This window comes from Pocillopora verrucosa, chromosome 6 (assembly GCF_036669915.1).
Source record: "Pocillopora verrucosa isolate sample1 chromosome 6, ASM3666991v2, whole genome shotgun sequence".
In the NCBI taxonomy this organism is placed as follows: Eukaryota; Metazoa; Cnidaria; class Anthozoa; order Scleractinia; family Pocilloporidae; genus Pocillopora; species Pocillopora verrucosa.
This window is the reverse complement of record NC_089317.1, coordinates 7688242-7704310: the sequence shown is the minus strand read 5'-3', so window position 1 is coordinate 7704310 and position 16069 is coordinate 7688242. Positions and strand designations below refer to the sequence as shown.

Below are 16069 nucleotides of genomic sequence, written 5' to 3'. Positions count from 1 at the left end.
AGTTGTAAAAGATTATCTTCGCTGTCGCAGAGATGGCGATGACAGACTGCGAAAAGAAGGAATGAAACTAAATCCAAAGGTTTCAAGTGTCGAGTTTCCTTTCCGATCTCTATCCATTCTGCTACTTAAAAAAACATTGAAACTGATAGCCGTCTAGTCCAATGTAAAATCAAAGTTACATTGACAAATGCTTTAAAATATTCGTCAGCTTTTCGCATAAATATTCATTGCTATACGTTTCTGTGTTATGGGTAAAAAATCCTCCAGACTGACGTTACGAAAAAAGAGCAGAACTGTTCTGATAGAAGTTTCGAAAACGTTAATGATACAACAATGTTGGACTGAAAATTGATGAAATCAAATTTGTCAATAACAAACTTCTTTTTCTAATGTCAACAATAAAAGTACAAATAAACTTGCACGAAAGTAAAATATTTCAACCCTCTGTTTCTGAATTGACCGACAGTTGACTCAAGCTTTCAAAAACAAAAAAAAAACTCTTGTAATCCAATGTTGCTTTTTGAGAGCCTCAGGTGAACGTTCCACGTTTAAGGTAAGGAGCTGCGTTATAAATCGAACGTTAAATTAATTTTCATTCATTTAACAGTTCTAAATTCAGATATCAACCGACTCTTATAAAAATCTAAAAATTATCCATTAATATTTCACTGATATGAAAATTTCACGTTTTTTTGTCGAACAGAATGAAATGGAAAAGTTAAAGTTTTCTTTTCTCAAAAGAGTTGTTGCAGTAATTTTAGGGCCAATACGATTCTGATTTGTTCACGTGCTGAGAATATTAAATTTAGTATCAAAGACCAACATCGAGTTAATATGATCAGAGTGTGTTTTTGAGGCATACAGCATAATATACAAACCTTCCGCTTCCAGGATATGAGGAAACAGATCAGTTCAGAAGTTATACACCAAATTACCATGACTAGGAAGTAAAGAAATACGGCGCCATCATTTTGAAGAATTGATCTTCAGATCTCTTGAATGGAAAGGTTGATACAGTGGAAGGTCTCTCAGGCTCCAACACCGATTTCAAATCAATCTTTTAAACCAAGCTTGCCAGCGGACTTCATGAGTCATGGCTCGCGCGTCACAAGCGGGAAATCCCGCGAGAATCCTGCTAGGAAAAAAAGAGATTGCGCGAGCTGTCTGTTACGAGTGAACCACGAGATAGTCGTGGTTCACGGCTATCTCGTGCTCGTGCCGTGGTTCGCGGCTATCTCGTGCTATCTTGGCTATCTTACTCCTTCCGTTACCAAGACATTTCTTATATACGCGTCCCGTGTTTTTCAGCTTACGAGATCTTCTGGGTGTAAAAAAGAAAATATAAAATATTACATTTTGGGCTTCCTTAGGATTTCCGACCGTTTTTAACGTACACTTAACACGAATTGGAAACTGTAAAGTTTTAACGCGACATGGAAACTATTAAGTTTTTCAAGCATTTACAAGAGATTACAAATTTTGAGTCACAAACGGCTGCGTCAGCTGATACAAGTTCGTTTCACGATTTATAAGTGAAGACAAAAGTGGGCTTACGCCTGTATTCGCTTAACAGATGCTGTTTAAGGAATCCTCTCATCTTTTTAGTCATAATTATTTATAATCACTTTCAACCCGTCCTGGTCCCGTGCTGTTACAGTAATTGACAGCGTACCAAACTCGTGACCCTATACACGAATGAAGTTTGCGTGTCTCATTACCGACCGCAGTGAATATGGGCGATTCAAAACTGTCCAATATTTACGTGATTCATCTTGAATTTGGATGTAACCGCCTCAAGATTTACGAAAGGTAGAACCAGTCGTAATCTGGTAAGTAACTTTAACATACTCGTTTAAAATGAAAATGAAATGATTGAGGGATAAAAAATGGGATTTGTAACTCTGTATGTAATTGATATCAACAGCTTAACCCTTTATTTAAGCTTTATTTAAATGCAACAATTTTGTAGCAAAGCTCTTAAAGCAGAGAGTTTGCGAGATATACATTCGTTGGTGATCTTTCTGCGTTGATGGTAGTTGGACCTGAGCAAAAAGGGCTGACTGAAAAGAAATTAATGGCAAACAGGAAATAGAACAACCTTGTTATTATGACGCTGGTAAAGCGGAAAAGATCAAATCTAAAGAAATAATACGATGTTTTTTAATTAAAAAAACAGCAGAATTTCTCAGAATTACATGGTTAAGGATTAAACCGTGACTAAAATTAGCTTAACTGGTAGAATAAGCTTACCAGCTGACGAGAAAACCTTTTTTCCCCGAAATTTATGTCACTAGAAATGGACGCGATAACAGTTGGGCTGATTTGATACTTGTGTATTACTCTAAAACTATTGATGTGGATCGCTGTGGAATATTTGTGTTCGAAAACCCTCCCAATGACAATTACACTGGCTGAATCGCTGAGTTGAATAATGATGCATTTTAAGATCCAGGTTCTCAGTTGATGTTTTCTTGGTTTCTCTATAAGACTACAAGGTCTTTGAGGATTTTCAGCTCAACCAAAGTAAAACACAAACCTGGTATTAAACTTTACTCATTTCGCGTTGTTTGTTTAAATACAGGGTCTCAATGGGTGATGACTTTCCGTTAAGATTAAAGGAAGACTTTTCACCGCTAAATTTCTTTAGGACTAACGGTTAAAATTTCTCAATTTATACGCCTAGCAGCTAATTTTGTTTGCCGTTTTACAACTAACTGTTAAACCCCTTTGAGACCCTCTGAATATTTTGCTTTTCTGCAATCTTTGTGAAACCAAGATTTTTTATTTTCAAGAATGTAACTCAGTATAAGCCTAGGCCCGTACAAGTCTTGTGATCGGCAAAATGTTAAAATAAAGTAAAAAATAGCCCATCGAATCGATCTGGCCCCGCTTGTTCGAAGGTAGGATAATACTATCCTCTGGATAAAACTCTATCCGGTGGATAACGCAGTATGTTTTACAATCACTTATCCGCTGGATAGTGATTTATCTGTTGGATAGCGTTATCCGTCCTTTATACAAATGGGCCTTGATTACTTCCGTCATACATGACCTGACTATTCAAGGAGCGTGTGATCTCCGAGATCACACGATGGAGTCCATCGTGTGATGGCTGATAGTGGCGAATTAAACCCGAATCAACAACCATCATGTACACAAATCTCGAGCGAACAATTTGATTGTTATAGAATAAATCTCTCTTTTGTTAAAAACTTAACAACAAACCAGGCCTGAGCCAGACGAGTGGCGAAACCTATCAGAAAGCAGAATTTGTGATAGAACTCATGTAGAAAACACTATTTTCACACAAAGTATGTTTCATGTTCCCCGTGCATCGCTCGTTCTAAGGAGTAAGCCTTCACCATTCAACTCCAAGGAATGATTAGCATGTAACTTCTCCCTATAATATCCATACATTATCCAACAAACAGGTAATTAGAATACTCAAACTTATCAGGAAGACGTTTTTATCATGAACTATAAACACCAAATTCTCATAATTATTTTACAAGGAAATGTGTACCAGTTAGAAGGGAGAATTTCAAAACAATCACATCTTGGGAACTAAAAGGTTAATAAAAAAATAAAACGAAACTAAGGCGGGAAATTCCCTTTGTAATGTGACATCGATATCGTCCCTGTTCTTGCAACTTCACGGCGTTTTATCAACATATTAAATCAGGGAGCATTCGGCCCAAATGCCAAAAAACTGTCTTGGATAAGAAAAATAACTGAAGAGAATCTTGAAACCTATTTATAACCTAACCTATTTATTATCAAAACATCAGAAGTCGCAAAACAATCAGACTCCTTCGATCATGAACGATAAACAAACGATAAAAAAACATTGAAAGGAGTATGGCTGAAAGAATTGCCTTGGGCCGGACACTGATGTACACGTGTTGGCAAACCAAAAGAATAGTTCCAGAACTGTAGACGGTTCATTATCGCTCGAGGAAACTGATTATGTAACAAAACTGACATCACCGACATCAGTTTATCCTTCTCCGAATTAATGGTGTAATTTTACACGCGGAAATATCCACAGGTATAAGGAATAGATCGTTGTCAGTAACTACAGGAGCAACTGCGCTCTTACCCCTCCCCCCCCCCCCCCAACCCAACATTAACCTTAATTCGGGGAAAGTAGTTTAAATGAGTGTCTTTATTCTCCGGCTGCGTCTGCAAAGGAACAGAAATCAAAGTTAAGTCTCGAATATCTTGGGATGCACATACCTTCCACCCTCACCCTTTGGAAAACAAAGGTCATTCAGTTCTCAAAGATACATAGCGGCTAGGTACTGCTTATCTTCGCCAGGACGAGGATCATTCTCGGGAAATAAAACCTGATCACCTCAGTGGTTTGGTCAGTTTATGGCTGATGTATAAACACCATCATCGAAAGTAATAGTCACATTTTCAAGCTGGAAAATCGTACATCGTACGAAGGTAATAGTATTGCAATGACAACAATTATTTAGAATAGTGGGGAAGAAATGAGTCAATATCCTGCCAACGAATTTTGACTGTAACAACCGCTGATTGAAGTCTTACCTCTAAGTTAAAATTCGATACTTTAGAAAATTTTTCTATGAGTGTATATATAAGATATCCAAATTCATATTTCGCAGATTTATCGCAGACTTCGTCGAAACGTTTCCGCCAGACCAACACATAGCAAATCCACAAATTGAAAAGGTTTCTGACATAACTATAGGTATATAGGCTATCTTCCCGTGAACTGATCGTCAAGTTCCAGAATTATTGTTTAATTTTTTTTCTTTTGTTAAATTCTTTACTATTTGCTTGCATTGGGCGGAAATACTCTGAAAGTGATTTCCGCGCACAGTGTTACACTAATTTGAGGTCACCGCGAATTTTAAGATGATGTTTAATTCGTAGAATCTCTGTAAGAGTTTCTGTTTTTTACCATGAGAAATGTCTGAACATTTTCATTGAGGAAGAAGAAAATTTTCGGCCAATTTTAATGGCATTTCCCGATTCGCCTAGGTATTTTGATCAGGCCAAACTGATTTAACCAAGTTGTATTTTCAATTGTTTGTTACAGTACACCAGCCACAAACTGCTTGATCGAAGGTCTCAGCGAATTACTTGAGCTAGAATTGCAAGGATGTTGTAATCACCTAAAAGAAAATCACGTCGCTCCTTACCACGGTCGACAATCGATAAGTCCACTGCTTCAAAATTGATTTAAAAAGGCCGGATTACCTAATCGGGAATTGAGAGCAAATTACCGGAAATAAGGAAAAAAACCGCGTTTGGTTTATTTCTGCTCAAACTGCGTTGATAATTATGCACAGATCTAGTATGGCCCACGCACTTCGCCCTTGGCCATACATCTGCATGGTAAAAATCGGTCCGTAACTTGTAGTACGGACCTAGAACTCGGTCAGTAAGAGGTATAAAAGAAAGAGAAAGTAAAATGTTTGACGACTGCTTCTCCTAATTTCAATCTGTGGCACAGATTGAAATTACGGAGAATACGGTATCACAGAACAGTTTTTTTCTTTGGATTTGCCGCAATTTTTCAAACCTTGTTTGAGATATCAAGGATAAATTGTGAAAGAAATGACCTGAGAGGAAATGGCAATAGAGAGCGCGAGTTGAAACTGTGAATGGTTCGAGTTGCCGAAGATAAAATTTCATTGAATGCAGTACTGAGGAAATCTATGGAAAAAATCGATTTGGGCTCGAGTTAGCGTAAGGCTCGATGGATCGAGACTTTTCAAACGAAGCACCCGAAGAGCATTCTGGTTTAACCAGAAACAGATTGATAATATCATTGAATTGCCGTAATCCCACTGAAAATAGTAAAAAAGAAATCCGCGGTTACAATGTTCATATGAAAACTACTCATCGCCTACGCTTCAGATCGTTATGATCCGGGCGATTTTCATAACTTTATGGTCTAACACCTTCTCAATGAAAAAAATTAAAGGCTTGTTTGAGCTTCTTTGATAGAGCCCGAGTTTATTTCCCGTGTAAGAGAAATTCTCTATAACTTGTATAAATCGGAGAGAGGCCTGGGCTAGTCACTAGTCCCACACGGTATCAGCAGGTGTTGTCAAAAAAGACAATGAGAAAGCCACTGATACGACGCGAGTACTCCTGTGTGTAAACTAAATATATTGTAAAGTCCAACTGAATTACTAGAAAAGGAGAGAAGTGGCAGAGGAAAAAAAAAGGTATATTTTAGAATCTACGAGCGGATGAGGGTGATAACAATCGATTTTTTAGCGAGGAAAAACCAGGGTTACCGAGGTAATAATGAATTTTTACTGTCGTTAATTTTGATGTGAATTGATCCCGCATATATCAACAGAATTTTCAAGAGACGTCGTAGATTTACGATAAATCTATGAGATTAAACACAAAAAGGTTTTTGGTGTGATCCAAATTTTTCAGAAGACTAGCAAATTAGCGTGGGTAAGATTTCTTTTATCGAACGCTTTCCCCAGATGTTGAATAATATTTGAAACTAGATCCTGTGGAAGCTTGTTTACATACGGCCAAAGCCCTCCGATTAAAACCACCGGGTAGAGAAATATCCAAAAATATATATATATAAATACATATGCTAAATGTATCAGGATAACATTTTCGATCACACAAGATTGAAAAAAAAATTATATCTGGTGGATAAGAAATATATAGCAAGACTAGGATACTTCGAGGATCGACGGAAATTTACATTTTGCGCAGACGATGGCCACTGATGAATTCAAACAAGAAAGGTAATTTTGTTTTACATCATTTGGTTTTGATCAATTCTTCTACAAAGAAAGTTTCCATTTTTATTTAATGATTTCTCGCTATTTTTACCGCCAGATTCGTTTAGTAAGCTGTACAATCATTCAAAACAAGAGTTTAGTCTTGGAAAATTAAAAATAAATCATTTGAACTCGTATTTATCAACATTGGTGCCTCTAGAAGACCGGAAATCGAAAAAAGGTCAACTTCACATTCGTTGCATGTGTGATGCTGGTAATATGAGTTCGCACCTTTTTTTTTAAGACAGAAAACCTGCAAGTTCTACTGTTTGTTTTTTAAACAAATCAATTTTCTATTACGTATATTACGTCATCCGGATGATGCAAACAGGTTTTCCATGATTCATTCATTTTCGGCTGTTATTCGATCTCAACATCTTCCCCAAAAATAAATCCTTGATGTAAGTCGCTAGGAATTGCTTCCGCAGTGGAGAGAATATTGCTATAAATCGCTAACACTATAGCATTAAACAAACTTTGCCTTAGGCAGTATAGAAACGGGACAATCCCCACATCTGTCACCATGACGACAAGCCGACGAGCCAAGCCGGCTCGTAACGATGTACACCTTGACTCTATGCTCCTCCCCAGCCCCTTTCACTCGGCTTCACAGCATGTACTGCACCGTCATTGATAGCCTGCTCGCCTACAGGTTGTTATTTTTAGCTTTCGAAACCCATGAATGAATCTTCATCATTCTACTTTGCTGGTAAAATTTTTGCGGGTTTTTGCAGCCCTCAATCCTTCAAATTTCCAAGGCAACTGAAGCCTTCATGAGATGAAAATAGTCCAACGAACAAACCAGGTTTTTGAAAACTATCATTTGAGAGGAGGGGGAATTAAAAGGATTTTGATTGTGTCACGATAAAAATTATCTGATCCCCTACAAGGCCCTTTGATATTCTTATAAACAACACCCCCACCTTCATTACCCCTCTATTCTTTGTTGGCGACAACTGATTTCCCCCTCCGTGATCCCCACAACCCTCCCTCCCCCCCCCCCCCCCCCCACACACACAATCCTCCACCTCCTCCTCGGGCAATTGCGACTTTACGATTGGTCTCTAATTAGAGATTACAACTTTTCAAATCTACAAGAAATAACTTTCAAAAAGGTTTCTTATCCTATTCACGTCACACAATATTAGATAATACATAGAAAAACATTATGAGCGAAGTATTCCAACCGAATCGAGCCGGCTGACATTTTAACACCTTTTGTTGTAAATATATTTTCCAGCTTAAGCAAGCGTCGCTTTACTATACGAAGCTTTAGGACTTTTGAACCTCAATGCAAGGAATATCTCTTTCAAAGTGCAACTCCAGCATGGTTGGACGCAATGAACAGGAGCACACAAATTTAGTAAGTTTTGCAACTCCTCCTATGTTTAAGCAACCTGTTACTTTAGGAGACCTGTTCTTTATGCTGTCAACAAAACTAACGCTCTTTTCCGTTTGTTCCCTTGAAAACGGTGTAAGATAAGTACAGTTCAGAAACACCTTGAAAAGAGCTTGTCCCTTTAAAAATTTTCGAAAAAGATCAATCTTGATATGCCGATTCCAATTCAATAATGAAAAATTAAGGTCACCGAGCTCGTTCTTGAGTTACAGGAGCATACCACTAAAAATTACGAGTTTTCTACGAAACTACATTGTTCCTATGGTAGCCTTATGACTCAAAAGAGGTTCTCAACAGGTTGAGAAATAATTGACGATGTTTTGAAACCATTTTCAATGAAACTAACAAATACGTGTGAAAGTTACTATCAGTCAAGGAAAACGAGTTAAACTGTTTCGAGCCACTTTAGCTGAACAACACAATACAAATTCAATTCGCCATTCATAAGAGAAAGGACGTTTACAGCACAAAATTAGTAATTTTACAAAACTTATTAAAAACAGTATTGTAATAGATGGCAAAGGAGCCTCCAGAAACCACGGGGCTTATGCGAGGGAGGCATTCAAGCTTGAAAAGAAAAAAAAAAAAAAAAAAAAACATACGTCTATGTAAGCGGCAAGCCAAACCACCAATCTTAAAAGTCCGTATATCAATCGAGCACTGATTGCATGATTTTAATCGGAGTCCATACTTGTGTTTGAGAACAGAAGAAACCCGTATTTAGTGGAAGCCCTTGCGTACCTTGTTAGTGTACGCCTATAACAATGTGTCCACTTAGTGCAGGTTATAATTTAAGCAGTTCTAACGAGCCGGAGTAGTCGGTCTTTTCAGCCTTCACATTTATAATATGCTACTTACCTAAATCAGTATTTCTGAGCTCTGTACAGTCTGTGAAGGCGGAAGGCTATGAAGCTGGTAGTTTCGTTTACGATTCATTTAGTTTCGTTTAAGATTCAAAACCTGTGGCTTCTTTCTCTGCGTTTAACTATTAAGGCCAAATTTGTAGCTCACCCCCCTCCGGTGGAGGGATGGGCTATGAAGTGAGACATATTTTTTTTTCCTATTTCTTCAATCAGATATGTACAGTCTCCTTTCTTTCAGGCGCAGTCTCTACCCCGCGTCATAGCAATCAATGTTGGTGGATACTATTTTGAGACTAAGTTGTCTACATTGACCAAGGATAAAGACTCTATGTTAGCCGCCATGTTCAGCGGCCGGCATGAACTGGACACGGACAGTGAAGGGAGATATTTTATCGACCGGGATGGAACGTACTTCAAAGAAATCCTGAATTATCTTCGAGACAGTACGCAGCTGCCAAACGCTGACAGAGCTCTCGAGGTAAGAACTTTACAGTCATCTTGAGCCTTCAGGCAAGGAAGATATATCTTTCTTAAGGTTTCGACTGACGACAGTCGTTTCCAGTTTTATAAGTATTTTTCTGGAATTATAAGAGCATAGAGACCTTGTTTACATGCTTCCAATTCTTATCATTAATATTATTATTATTATTATTATTATTATTATTATTATTACTAAAGCCATGACAATGTCGAATCTCTTATGGTGTATTCCCATTCAGGTAAAAAAGGGTAACGGCCTCCACATTTCACCATAACTGAAGGCGAACGGAATTGAAGTGTTGAAAATTCAGCGTGCTCCTTAAAGGCTAAATGAGTATTTCATTATTGCAGGTTTACAAAGAAGCGCAATTCTACCAAATACAAGGCCTGATCGACACTCTAGATCGTTTCTCAAACGTCTTTGCACATAAACTAGAAGAGGCAAAGAAATCTAAGCTGGGAAGCGATTTTGAAAAGTGGCAACAACAGATCATCACTTGCGCACAAAACAAGAGTCTTCAAAACTTGACGTCAACAAGCAAAGTGAGCCTGCTGTCGCAAGAGGATCATAAAAAGGTTATGGAATGCGGAGACTGCATTGGTCCGCATGCGCACAATCTGGTAGTGTCCAAACCTGCTACACAAGGAGTCGTTCATCACCAGGAGACATTCGATTACGTACAGCGACGGTTCAGGGAAACTGACCTTGTTGTTTGTATTCTATCGAACGCAGATATGAAAATGTTCATAAGCATCACCGAGGCCGACTTGAAAAATAATGGCTACTGCGTTAGCTTTCGTGAGGAAAAAATCCGCTGCAAGAATGTCAAGCTGCATTACGGGATAGGGAAAGAGGAGTGTCGATTCAACGTCACGGAACATGTGGTCGAGTTTGAATGGTAAATAGGCTACCTTGACTAGCGTTCACGAGCCCCGTGGGGGTGGGGGTGGGGGTGGGGGATGTTCCCCATTTTATGTTCTTCCCCCTCCTCCATATCAAGAAGTTCCTACCCCCGTACGCATTCCCAGGCTCCTCCTATCCTTTATTGTTTTGAGCTCCTACTCTCCAGTCCCCCTCCACTTAGGAGTAGTCTATAGAAAAGGCGTCGTTTGTGCGTGTTTTAGACAAGCACGACGGAAACGCGAAAGGCGTGACAACCTCATCCACGACTTGCTCCTCTCGCTCGACTCGCATTAACTTTCGCTCGCCTGATACGCAAAAAAAGAAATACAGCTTGTTCCACAGAATTCTTTGTGGTGTGAGACTGAAAAATTGATTGCTTTATTTAAATACGTTTACTGGAATTCCCCTCTAAGACCTTAATGGAGGCGTGTCAGGAGACTATGGATATTTAAGTGAAGCGAGCGGATAAATCAAGATAACGTTGAAATTTAGGTGTCGTGGTTTCCCAGACACCTAAGAGCGTCCGAAACGATGCTTGCGAAGAACGCTCACTTTACTCATTTAACACAATGGAATCACTTCTTCATGTACTTTTCAGCCACAAAATTCTTTGATTGATCAAGCTATGCTAAATTTTCATGACCAATCTAGGTACATAAAGTTTTACGTAAGTTTTTTCGCTTCTGTTTTTAAGACAACCTAAAGAAAATCCTCAAGAAAAAAGCGGGTTGTTAAAGTCAAATTTAATTTGCAGGGAAAAAATCAGAGTTATAGAAGTTAATACATTTCCATTTTGGTCACTAGAAATGTTCTTTACGATTAACTTTTTTTACGACTTAAAATTCGTCAATTTTTACACCTAACGACTTTTTAGTTTGGCTGTTTTTAAGCGATCGGTTAACCATAATGAGCCTCTCATTGATAGCCGCACTTGGCAAAATATTTCCACAAAACTATTCCGACTGTTTCCCTTTATACAGATTGTCGAAATAGTTTTGACAATTTTAAGGTTGAAAATGCTGCTCACCTGTTAACCTTTCCTCACAAATCTGAACAAATAAAAATTAAAGAGGTAGAGTATTCAGCGATAGATGTCTTATCGATAATACGCACGACACTCGAAGTGTTTCCAGAGGGAAGTCGCCATGAATATTGATGATAGAAACTGACTGAACAAAGATGAATAAAAGGCTTTTACAGAACCAAATATCTGAGCCGATTGTTTATATACAACACACCTTGATACCATCTTCAGTGCTTAGCCCTTAACACCCTAACATCATTATGAATATTCTCCATACTGTTCTCTGTACAAATCCTGTGGTGCTGAAAAGGAGAATTTGTTTAACACTAAAGAGCTTTTTTAGTTGGTGATCATTTCTTTTAAATCTCGTGACCTTAATGTGTGATACAGTAGTGATATTGTGAGGAGAAATTAGATGCTAGTCACTGAGGAATATCTTAGAGATTAAACGACTAATATCAGTTAGCTTTATTGACGGTTGGAAATAAAAAAATGGAATATTTTTAAACTGTTAAGTATAAAGATTTTAAGCCTTTTTGATGGTTGAGGACCAGCTGACTTCATTTAAGCGTTCTGTTAAGGTGAGATCCTATCTAAACCTGTGTTACGACACATTTAGACTCAAAAATACAATGCAATGTAATATGTTATTGATGTTTCCCAACAGGGGTTTGTGACACGAGTTTTGCAAATTTCAGCCAAAAGCTCACTGAAAAAAAAAATAACCAGTTTATAATCTTATACGAAAGAATCTTACTGAAAAAATACACGGAACTGCACCAGCACTAATAATTATTATTTACTCGCTACGTTGCTTGCGGTTTTGTGAGCGCTAGAGCGAGGCCACAAGTGGCTTGGGTCTGGAAGTAACATTTACCTTTCAACGCTCACAGCTTCATAACTCTTTCCTCAGCACACACAAAACTGTCAGTTACGCAAGCTATGATAAAAAGAAACTGATACGAGAGGTCTTTCTAGGTTAAGCGTTTGAATCTGTTGACGGTTGAAGATTCTCAGGTGTCACAAGCGTCTGTTGTTCTCATTACGCGATATCAAAACAGAGCGAATGAAATCATCGACTTTTTGAGTCTGAGCAGGCATACGGGTTAAACGTTAATTAAGGAAGTGAATGTTTTGATAGTGATCATATTTAAGGTGCAAGCGACAAAAAATAAAACTCAGATATTTCAATAAGCTTTCTTCTTAGTACAGGTTACGTGCAGTAAAAGAGCTCAATTTAATCTGTTTATCTAGATATGGACAAGCTTACATTGACTTTCCCATAGGAAATAAAATTGATAACCCTGTTTAAATATCGAACGACATTGCCATTTATAGACAAAAAGACCGTTCACGACTATCTGGACCTTTATAAAAACTTGAGCTAACTACATAGTCATGTTTAACCGATCTTTGGCTTTCATAGCGATAGAAAGCACATAAACCGTTAAATTCATATTTTATTTAAGAAGCCATCGTGTACAAAAAAATAAAAATAGAAATCCCTTCTTACCCAGTACAGTTGTGAAATTTTTCAACACCTCTCTCTCGTATTTATCTTTGCAGCTTACGCAAGTCGTTGCTTAATCGATGTATTGTTGCAAACATATCATGTGAGCAATAGCGTTCTCAAAGACAAGACTTTTAGCTATGGTTGGACACAGTGAAGCAGTACGCACAATCTCGGTAAGTTTACAAGGACATTCAGGTTACTACGCATTTAATTTCCCATGAAAATGTCTGTTGGGGGTAATACTTCCTACCTGAGTTTCTGCGAGGCCGCAAGGATCCAGGATTCAAACCCGGATTTACAACACTTGATTAGAAATTTGAGGAAAAATTGCAACGCGGTACAGGTTAATACTGATATCTTTGGAAAGCAAGCATCGAGTACGACTCCATTTTCGACTTATCGTGGGCATACTTAGCCCATTGACCTCGCGATTAAAATTGATAGTGTCGGATACCGAAATAGGGTTGTCTTCGGAGTAGGTTCTTAAGATGACACGCCAGCTTTTGCAATCTCTATCCATCACAGTATTTCGGTCTATACGATTCTTTGGGGTGTTAGTTCACCTTGTTCTGGCTTTTGAATCAATCACCTTCACAGTCTGCAACCGTTCTTTGGGATGTCACGCACTTACCCCAATAGACGCGTTTGGGGAGAGCGTTGCGTGAAATTGGCGCTAGAAGCGTGACACCTTGAAGAATGGCTGTGTCGGAGTCCCCTTCAAATAATCTGTTTGAATTTTTTTGGTATACCTATACTATTATGATATTTCGTGTCTCTAACCTTTCAAAAGTTTAATGAATTTGAATAGAAATTAATCGCGTGATGCCTAGTCTCCAGTCAAAGAAAATGTTCAGCTTCTCTCATCTCTAATAAAAATATTTGTGACATCCTGAGAGATTTTTGAAAATTTCCGGAAATGATTAGGACTTTGAAAACTCTTTTTAATGGTGGCACGGATTACTGATGACTGCAATTAATTAATCTTTTGACCCGTCACTCGACAACGTTTCACAGACCTATTGCGTTCCATCAAAGAATACCTAAAATTCAGCACATATTTGCGAGCAACTCTTTAAGGCCAGGCTGATCAATGTCGGAAAATATTGTAAAGAACGGGAAGTATATTTTTTAATCAACGTTTATTTAAATATATCAAGAAATTTAGGAAGCAATTATTGAAATTTGGGTAGCAAATTTTCGGAGTTTTAGCAATTTTTTGGCAACTCTTTCCCAACATTTACGAGCACAATCGGGAGAGGCCTAGGGCCCCGCGCGGGGAAAATTCCCGTGATTAGGGCCCGAAAAAGCCGTGAGGCCCCACGAGATGCAGGTTTCGAGTTTATTAAACAATTTCCACAAGGAACGACGACTTGAATAAGAAAACTGTTAAATGACAATTAATGAAGAACTGTTACGAAACCCCACGGTTTCTCTTTTACTCCAGCTAATTTTTTCCGTGTGCTTCTTTCCATTCACACAGTCTTTACCCCGGGTGATACCGCTTAATGTTGGTGGATACCACTTTGTAACTACTCTATCCACATTGACCAAGGATAAGGACTCTATGTTAGCCGCCATGTTTAGTGGCCGGCACGAACTGGACACAGATAGTGAAGGGAGATATTTTATTGATCGGGATGGAACGTACTTCAAAGAAATCCTGAATTATCTTCGAGATAGTACACAGCTACCATCTGCTGAAAGAGCCCTCGAGGTAAGCGATGGCTAAATTATCCTTTGATAGTTTTCATTTAAATTACCACATAAATAAAACGCAAAGACACGCTGGGTATCTAATATGTTAGAATAGTTCATCTCATGGCAATAAGTAAAAAAATCACTAATTAAAAGACTTGCTGTAGAGGAAATGTGTATACCTTCAACATCCAAAAGAAGTGACCGTATTCATATTTGAAGACGACTAGCAGTGTAGCAGTCCAAACGTCACGCTCAATAAACGATTGATTATCCGCCCCCCCCCCCCCTCTCCTACCTATCTGGTGACAGATAATTGGACATGCAGCCGAAAAATATGGAGTGTTCCATTAGAACTTGGCAAAAGGTTGTAGCAGAAAGGAGTTCCTGACTTCTATCCTGCGCAGTATGGCGCTTAGTCATTCAAAGGGTTCTTAAAGTCATTTCTTCATTTCTTATGCAATTGTCTTCAAAGGTTTACAAAGAAGCGCAATTCTACCAAATAGAAGGCTTGATCGACACTCTAGAACGTTTTTCAAACGTTTTTGCGCACAAATTGGAAGAGGCGAGGAAATATAAACTGGGAAGTGATTTTGAAAAGTGGCAACAACAGATTATCACTTGCGCACAAAACAAGAGTCTTCAAAATTTGACGTCCACGAGCAAAGTGAGCCTGCTGTCGCAAGAGGATCATAAAAAGATTATGGAATGCGGAGACTGTGTTGGTCCGCAAGCGCACAACCTGATTGTTTGCAAACCCGCTAAACGGGGATCAGTGCAAATTCACGACACGTTTGAAAATGTGCAACGTCGCGTGAAAGAAACGGAACCTGTGGTTTGTCCCTTAAAAGATGCTGAGATGAAAGCTTTTGTGGATATGACCCTGGCTGATTTGATAAGCAAGGGATACGCTGTCAGCCTTCGTGAAATAACCATTCAGTGTAAGAACGCCAAGGTGTATTATGGGATAGGTAAGGAAGAGTGTCAGTTGAACATCACGGAGCACGTGATCGAGTTTGAATGGTGTACGCGCTAGAATTCAACTAACTGTAACTGGTAGTTATGATCGAAAAGCGCGGAACAAGCGCCTATGAACAGGTCTGCAATGCGTACTTTGGAACTGGCTCTGCGCCAGCTTAAAATATAGCTAATTTCATAAGTTCAAATTATTTTTGCAAAGGAACTTCATACAAGTCTTAACATACACAACACTTTCTATTAAAAACTGGTCAGAGAAAAAAAAATTATATGTTAAGAGCTTTGATATATCTTGAAGTATATGGTCTGAACAACGTAGCGAAGAGGCCTATTGTGTTACGTTATAAACATTTTAATTGAATACGAAGTTGTCTTTCAAAAATACTTTTGAAATAAGTTAGGTATAAACACAGACAAGATCT

General features: G+C 38.4%; 2 protein-coding genes across 9 annotated transcripts; both read left to right on the top strand.

Moving 5' to 3' along the window:
• The first annotated feature begins 1603 nt into the window (after positions 1 to 1603).
• On the top strand, positions 1604 to 11644 carry LOC131774140 (BTB/POZ domain-containing protein KCTD7-like). Of its 8 annotated transcripts, none has more exons than XM_059090164.2 (4): positions 1604 to 1829; positions 8032 to 8154; positions 9292 to 9531; positions 9885 to 11644. In XM_059090164.2, exons 2-4 carry the CDS (start codon positions 8083 to 8085, stop codon positions 10434 to 10436), a joined length of 864 nt encoding a protein of 287 aa, XP_058946147.1. In that variant the 5' UTR covers positions 1604 to 1829; positions 8032 to 8082; the 3' UTR covers positions 10437 to 11644. The 8 variants fall into 8 exon arrangements, with proteins under 8 accessions (XP_058946147.1, XP_058946144.1, XP_066024084.1 ...); XM_059090161.2 differs by having other exon boundaries at positions 9277 to 9531; XM_059090163.2 differs by lacking the exon at positions 1604 to 1829 and adding an exon at positions 4162 to 4449 and having other exon boundaries at positions 9277 to 9531.
• A 1467-nt stretch (positions 11645 to 13111) lies between these two features.
• On the top strand, positions 13112 to 15753 carry LOC131774136 (BTB/POZ domain-containing protein KCTD7-like). Its single transcript, XM_059090158.2, has 3 exons — positions 13112 to 13147; positions 14455 to 14688; positions 15145 to 15753. The coding sequence occupies exons 1-3, from the start codon at positions 13112 to 13114 to the stop codon at positions 15703 to 15705; spliced, it is 831 nt and encodes a 276-aa protein (XP_058946141.2). The 3' UTR covers positions 15706 to 15753.
• The last annotated feature ends 316 nt before the right edge of the window (positions 15754 to 16069 follow it).

Excerpts from the sequence above, each read along its gene's own strand:
- LOC131774140 (XM_059090161.2), top strand. The coding sequence starts at position 8,083 with ATGCAAGGAATATCTCTTTCAAAGTGCAACTCCAGCATGGTTGGACGC. Across the intron at positions 8,155-9,276 it reads AACAGGAGCACACAAATTTA|TCTCCTTTCTTTCAGGCGCA; the intron begins GTAAGTTTTGCA and ends AGATATGTACAG. Across the intron at positions 9,532-9,884 it reads ACGCTGACAGAGCTCTCGAG|GTTTACAAAGAAGCGCAATT; the intron begins GTAAGAACTTTA and ends TCATTATTGCAG.
- LOC131774136 (XM_059090158.2), top strand. The coding sequence starts at position 13,112 with ATGGTTGGACACAGTGAAGCAGTACGCACAATCTCG. Across the intron at positions 13,148-14,454 it reads AAGCAGTACGCACAATCTCG|TCTTTACCCCGGGTGATACC; the intron begins GTAAGTTTACAA and ends CCATTCACACAG. Across the intron at positions 14,689-15,144 it reads CTGCTGAAAGAGCCCTCGAG|GTTTACAAAGAAGCGCAATT; the intron begins GTAAGCGATGGC and ends TTGTCTTCAAAG.